Source organism: Alligator sinensis, unplaced genomic scaffold (assembly GCF_000455745.1).
Source record: "Alligator sinensis unplaced genomic scaffold, ASM45574v1 scaffold216_1, whole genome shotgun sequence".
NCBI lineage: Eukaryota > Metazoa > Chordata > Crocodylia > Alligatoridae > Alligator > Alligator sinensis.
This window is the reverse complement of record NW_005841868.1, coordinates 4,719,548-4,726,846: the sequence shown is the minus strand read 5'-3', so window position 1 is coordinate 4,726,846 and position 7,299 is coordinate 4,719,548. Positions and strand designations below refer to the sequence as shown.

The window sequence follows — 7,299 nt, the reverse complement described above, 5'->3', positions numbered from 1 at the left end:
TGCCATATTATGTCATAATCTGCATATTATTTACATTCCTGGCAACTCCTTCAGTTGCAGTCATTCTCCAGGGAAGGAGTTTTTCATAGACATAGACATAGACATCAGGGCTGGAAGGGACCTCGGAAGATCATCGAGTCCAGCCCCCAGCCCGAAGGGCAGGTAATGTATTACCAGTGAAATAAGAGGCAATAGGAGACAGTGGTCTCACAGGGGATCACTTCTGGTGTCTACTCCTGATTGGGGGCATGAAAATGGTCCAGTGGATAGAATAGGGGGATACAAGATGATTAAGCTTACCAGGCTCTGGTAATGAGTTTATCTATGGGTTTAGAGAAGTGACACCTTTTCCCCACACCCCAGTGCTGCAGCTTTCCTATTGTAAAATGGAAACAATGATTGCTTTGAGATACATGGATGGGAGAGACAGAGAAAAGAATTATTAAAATAATAAGTTCAAACATAACTAAGACATTCTCTGTGAAGCTATCTCCATCTGCCAAAAGTACTCTTTCATTTTCTCCATCCTCTCCCCCATCACAGTCCCTTGTGTCCTTTGCTCTATCTTAGGTCTCATTATCTGAGCACCATAGGGCACGTCTACACGTTGCCCTATGGCAATGTAGCAACGTGCTACATTGCCGTACGGCTCATTACAGCAGTGTAGTGATCACGTGGGTTTACATGTGGGTATAGCGCGCTGCTACAGTGATGTAGAAACAGACATCATCAAATTGAAGAGGATCTACTTTATTGGGTAAATCATATGCTGCCCCTTGTCCCACATCAGGCAGGGGTCTGATGCAGGACAAGGGGCAATATGTTCCCCTTGCCAGGGGATTCTCCACGTTACTTGCTGCCCCACATCTCCTTGCTGGGACCCATGCTGACCATCCTTCTGCATGAAGCACAGGTCAGCATGGATCTTGGCAAGGAGGCAAAGGGTGGTGTGGAAGGCAGGGAATTCCTGGCACCTGTGCCTCCATGCTAGGACCTGCACCAGATGCTGTGCCAACCCATGTTTCACATCGAGGCATGGGTCGGCACAGGATGGTGCAGAGGCATGGAGTGGCACAGGAGCTGGAGAATCCCCAACACCCATACTTCCACACCAGGACCCGCACTGCCGCATGCTTCATGTAGAGGAACGGGTCAGTGCAGGTCCCAGCCTCTGTAGAAAACACGGCTCAGCACAGGACCCAGCACAAGTCCCAGCATGGGGCTTCAGGAATTCCTCAGTTCCTGTGTCACCCCATACCCCCAGGGGTCTATCTCCAGAACTGGGGAACTCCAGGCTTTCCCCACTTAAGGAGAGACACCCCCAGCGTCTCCCAGATGTATCTCCTTAAACAGGGAACCCTGGGCTTTCCTCACTTATGGAGAGATGCCTGGGAGATCCCAGGGATATGTCTCCATAAGCAGGGAAACCCTGGCTTTCCCTGCTTACTGAGACACTAACCAGGATTTCCCAGGGCACATCTCTGTAAAAGAGGAAAGACGGACAGGCACTCCAGGGGCTTGAGGGGCCCAGTCCTGCTCAGGATTTCCCAGGTGTGCAGGATCGGGCTCTGGCTGCCCCTATTCTCCCACCGCCAAAGAAATGTCTGCTGCAGTAAAGCAGCACAGTCTATTACCGTTCCTGTCACGGCCACAAATTTTGGGCATTTGTGGCATGACAACAGATGTCTATTTGCTTGCCCTTTGTGCTGCTATAAAAAAAAATTATGGTGGCACAAAGGTGAAGAAAGGCAATGTCTATTTCCACCCTTACCTGGCAGGCTTGCGCTCTAACTATGGGGCCCTCTGCCTGTTTGAACCAGCTTGTGGACTCCTCAGTTCTGGAAACTCCTCTTTCTATGTTTGTGTACAGTACTGTTTTCATCTGTGGAACCAGACTAGCAGCATCAGACCTCCACAGCTTTTATTCCCAGGGCTGTTTCAAGCCTCATTGTAATTTATCCACCCACATTTCCTTTGTCCTGTTCGCTTCTCCCTCTCCCATACTCTCAGTCAGTCAATCTGTCTGTCTCTGCTCAGATGACAAGGTTGCTACCGAAGGCTTCTCTGCTTGCCATGCTAACTCCACTTCTCTTTGGGACTTGCAGGTGACCGCGATGCTGCACCAGACAAAACACTGGAGGTCCATGTGTAAAGGACTTGTCCTGGGAACCCTCCTGACCAGCTTCATGCTGCTGCTATACTCCTATGCCATTCCACCTCTGCAAGTCAGCATAACAGAGTGAGTCCATATCTGTTCTTCCACTAGAACAGCTTGTCCTCAAGACATACCAAACTGATGCAGAAATGCTTTCTTCAGGATGGAACACAGCAAAGGTGGTCCTCACCCATAAGAATGTTCTTGCTGAGGCCAAAAGGATTTGTGAGGCTCAGGGAAGGGCTGGCATGAGGGGCTGGCAAATGTGGCCAGAACCTTTTTCTACAACATAACTGAGTGATCCTATGTTGATTCAGCCCAGGAATTAAAGTTGTAACTATTTGATTGTTGTTCGTGGCCTGTGTGAAATGAATTGGGGGGGCGGGGTATGCTAAGTCCACTTTCTAATGGACACATGTGGATGTCACAAAGCAAGTGTCACAACTTCAGGGCTAATTACACCTCTGTCTTCTCTGGTCTCTCTGCCTGCACTCCCGGTGTCAGGCCATGCCCTTTCGTGCTGTCTGTGCTGGAAGTACACAGTTTTCCCACTATCAGACTGGGTCCTAGGTGATCACACCCTATGCATCAACAGTGCTTACCCAACAGATCAGACTGCATTCTGGCACCTGCAGTTCTTCCCTTTGGGAGTCTCAAGAGGTAGTTAGCCATGTTGGTCTGTAGTCAGGAAGAAGGTAGGACAGGAAAGCACCTTAGAGCAGTGATTCTCAACAAGGGTGTCTCAGGAAACCAGGGTGTCATGAGATCCTTTTAAGGGTGCACTGGGGTGCCATGCAACATTAGCACTGTTAGACATGCACATGATTCATAAGGTAAACCCAGAGTTTTTAAATAGGAGTTCATAGTGCCAAAAGCATTCTGATCCATTGTGGTCTTTCTGAAATCTTTGCAACAGAAGAATTGCTCTATTATTTTTTCCATAATCAAGCAATGAGTGAAAGCTGAGAGCTAGCAGTTTCTGAGCGGTGCCCTGAATCCAGCCAGTGGTTCCCTGAGTCTAAAAATTTTGAGAACCACTACTTTAGAGACTAACATGTCACCTTCCTTACCTTCTGCCTTTGAAGCCATGGCCAGACGAGCGCAGACTTTTAATTTCCTGGGTTCAAGTAGCAGCGGCACACCTTGCACTGCAGCTACTTATCCCCAGGGAATGCCCATGCCATGTGTACTTTGGTATGTGTCAAATTACCCCAGGGGCAGTAGGGGAGACTGGGGCTAGCACTGAGCTGGCCTCAGCAGCCTTACAGGGGTCCTGGGAGCCTCCCAGGACTGCAGCACCAGTGATCCTGCCAGGCCAAACCAGGCTAGCAGCTTCAGTGCAGCTCCAGGCAGCCCGGCTCTGTTTTTCAGCAGCGTGTGCTGCCTGTGCATGTGCTGCTCCGCCTTTTTTTCCACAGGTTTTTTTGACCCCTGGATATCCAGGGGTCAAAAAAACCCATGGAAAAAGAATGGAGCAGCACACACACAGGCAGCACACCCTTGCAGTGCAGAGAATACCTGACTGTGTGGTATGTGGTGCTGCAGATGTGTTTGGACGTGCCATGAGAGTCTGGCCGTGCCCTGAGAGTCTAAGACCAGTGCTGAATCCAGTGACTAAGGTATCTCAAACAAAAGTATGATTTATTTTAGCTGTGGGAGCTAAACATTTTGAATAGTGGCTCTCAACATTTTCATCTGTTGCAAAAAAACACCACAACAGATCAGAATGTTTTTGATACTCTGGATTCCCCTTTGAAATCTCTGGGTTTAGAATGTGTAGGTGTCTGCACTAGGGCTGTGCAAAGCTTTGGTCCCTGATTTGATTTGGTAGCCAAATCTCCTAATCCAAATCAAATCAGAGGACCGTTTAATCTCTCTGAATCGAATCAGAACCCTCTGAATCAATTTGGAGAGATTCGGAAAGATTCGGAGATTTGGACATAGATACAGTTTTAAATGTTTTTTTTACACACCTCTAGGTAGCAGGCGCCTTGTGAATGCTGCAATGCTGGGGCGCATAGAGTGTCCCACAGGAGCATGGGGGGCTCCCCAGCATGCTCAGCACCAGACCCAGAAATGGAGCAGAAGCACTTCCAGTCCACTTCTGGATCTGCCAGAGAGCACATGGGTGGCCCCTCCTGCACCCCACTCCAGCTCGGCAACTGGTGCTTCCTGGGTCGGGGGGGGGGGGCACCCGGGGTCCCCCTGCAACTGATCGCTGAGCCGGGGGAGCACGGGGGGGGCTCCTCCAGCACGCTCCCCAGCAGACCCAGAAGTACTTCCAGTCCACTTCTGGGTTCACCACCGAGCAAGTGGAGGGCCCCCCCGCCCTCCTGTGGGACGCCCCATGCCCCCCAGCATCGCAGCATTCACAAGCCGTGCCTGCTACCTCAAGGTATGTAGAAAAAACATTTAAAGCTGTCTCTGTGTCCAAATCGCTGATTCTCTGAATCAGCATCGAATCTTCAGATTTGGATTCAGCCAAATCAAATCAGAGACAGTGATCTGAATCAACTAATCGAATCACTGTCCCTGATTTGGGCTGAATCCAACATGAATCAAATAGGGCCTGCTTCGCACACCCCTAGTCTACACCCCTAATGGTGCTAATATTGAGAATCTCTGATTTAGAGAAAAAAGATTTTAAAGCAGCAAACAGTCCATGCTCATGTCCATCTTACCTAAAGAAAGATGCCAGTCTGGCAGTAGGGACCTAGCCATGCCCAGCTTCTTCAATGACTTTAGTCATTGGTCATTGTTCTGATCTCTGAACACATCCCAAGCAAATAGGTGTTTCTATCTTGACAACGTCCCTTTTTAAACTGTACAGTCCTTTTGATCATTTTGTCTTCTGGGGTCTTGTTCATTCCAGCATGATCTTATAATAATTTGTAAGTGCTTTTCAAAGGCTAGCTTATCTTGAGCCAGTTTTTCTTGTTGCTTGTTTTTCCTTGCAGTCTATCTCATACCAAATCACAGTAAGAGCAAAATGCTATTTTCCTTTATGAGTCTAAGTGGCATATACTCAGCCACTAAATTACAGTTTTGGCATGTGCATGCAATTTGTAGTTCAGGTCCAGGTACACAAGCCTGTGTACACCCACTGATTATACTCAATGGGGCCATGCTCTGGCTGGGCAGCTCACTGCAAAATGGGATCGCCCAGGTATGTGAATAAGGCTGCGTAAGTCCCAAAGTTATAGCTGCAACAGAAGAACCATGACTACCAGGTGTTAGATTGAGGAGGTCAGAGATGGGCTGGAATTTACATTTCCTGCTTCCTACAAAAATATTTTAACTTCCAGGTCACACGCTAGTCATTACCCAGACCCTTTTCAAACCCTCCTTTTCAAGCTGGTCCCCACAGCAGCTAAGAAAAGGCATTATGTGGAGCCAGAAGGAGAAGCATAAGCCAGAGGATGTGTATCTTGTATCTAGGCGATTCTGTTTGGCTGCAGAGTAAAATTGACTCCCAAACTGTGCACAGATATCAAAGCCTGCAGTTCCATGGTCGTGCCTGTGCATACAAAATAAAATGCAGCCCTAAAGTGCCTGTTAAAGTCAGCATCCAGTATCCAAATATGTAGCAAACATGGAGCTGCTATGTCATAAATGGCTTGTTGATAGTTCTTGAAGAAAGGGACTAGAAAGGCCATGGAGATGGAGCTCCCCTTATCCTTAAATGTAGATCCGCTACAGCAAAGTTGAGCCCCCCTTTTTGCAAAGCAGTGGGGCAAGGGAGATTTGCTTTGCTGCATCTGCCCATAGCCATGCTTGTATGGGCCATTCTACTCTGAGAGTGCCCCTTCCTGGAAGGGTGAAAAACGAGTTCAGTTTCTGTGGACTGAGTAGTTCAGTGCCCAGTCTCCCTAAGTAGTCCTGTTGTTCTTGACAAAGGGGCTATTAGTGTCAGTCACGGTAGAGGCAATTGGATGTGGACACTTGTGGTCTGGAACTGGATTGAGACTTATGTGTCTCATTTCATAGAAGACCAGCATCTAGACCATACCTACAAGAGCATAGAGGTAGCACCTTCCATCACATATGCTGATGGCAATGTGCTCCCCAGCCTTGGACATTTTAAGTTTATTACTGCAATTTGCCTTCATGAAATCTTTTTCTGCAGGAAATCCTTTGTACTCAGTACAAGGTACTGGATCTTTGTAATGGAAAGGGATCTGGGAAAGTGCACTTGGATATCACTGAAAGTCTGTAATGGTTAAACCTCCATGCTCCTGCAGAATCACAGAAGACAATCCCCTTCAATTCCTAGGGTAAATGGAGGAACCTGTAGAAGAAGTGTATTAAATCCAATCAGAAACACTGTTGCAAACCCAGGGAGAAATACTCCTTTCATGACATAGACCCAGACCCCCATCCCCTAATAAATTGGTAGGAAGAGGAAAGATGAGATTGCTATATCTGCAGGGTTTACAGGGGCCATGTCACTGTACCTTTTCCATCCTCAAACCTTCAATGACAATACCCCTATCTCAAATTGAGTTGTGACGTCAAAAGGAAGAAGTTTCAGAGGCTCTGTGAAGTCCCCTGTGGATCTTGCTATTGCTGTTGATTCTGTGTGGAAGGCATTCAAGTACTATAGTGATGGGCAGCAGGATAAAACTCTTAAGATAGACAGACAGACAGATGAACAGTGAGTAAGTATGGAGATGATGAAACTCAAGTGACAGTTTGCTGCCATCTACAGATTAAAATTGGTGAAGAGCTAGGATATAAAATCAAACAATGTCAGCTATTGTGATTTCACAAAGCAAAGAGAGGTAAAGTGAAGGAGCCATATTTTGATCCCTGTTACACAGTAGAAATGGAGTAACATCAGAGAAATCCTCTCTGACTTGACTGCAATTAGTTTGCTTTACTGCAGCATCAACGGCAGATGCTGGCCTAAGGCTGTAGGATTAGCTGAACAGATGAACAACTAGTTTCATCTATGACTGTGACTTTAGTTTGGTTGTAACTAAAAGCGGACTTTAGTTTACTGCATTTGTGCAAAGTTTATTAGTTCTGTGGAAACTGTGTTCCTCAGGAATTGGGAGTCCAGGACAGTAATAACTAAAGTGATTACTGTCTGGTGGCTATCCAGTGGCCTACATTACAGTATATTGATCTGTCAAGTTTCTGTT

General features: G+C 47.2%; 1 protein-coding gene across 3 annotated transcripts in view; it reads left to right on the top strand.

The window, feature by feature from the left end:
• The window catches only part of GAL3ST1 (galactose-3-O-sulfotransferase 1), a 46,495-nt gene that overhangs the window by 33,139 nt on the left and 6,057 nt on the right, over positions 1-7,299 (top strand). For all 3 annotated transcript variants that reach the window (XM_006016834.3, XM_006016836.3, XM_006016835.3), the window contains exon 2: positions 2,106-2,239. In XM_006016834.3, coding sequence (XP_006016896.1) covers positions 2,106-2,239 — 134 coding nt within the window. The remainder of the gene's footprint in view (positions 1-2,105; positions 2,240-7,299) is intronic.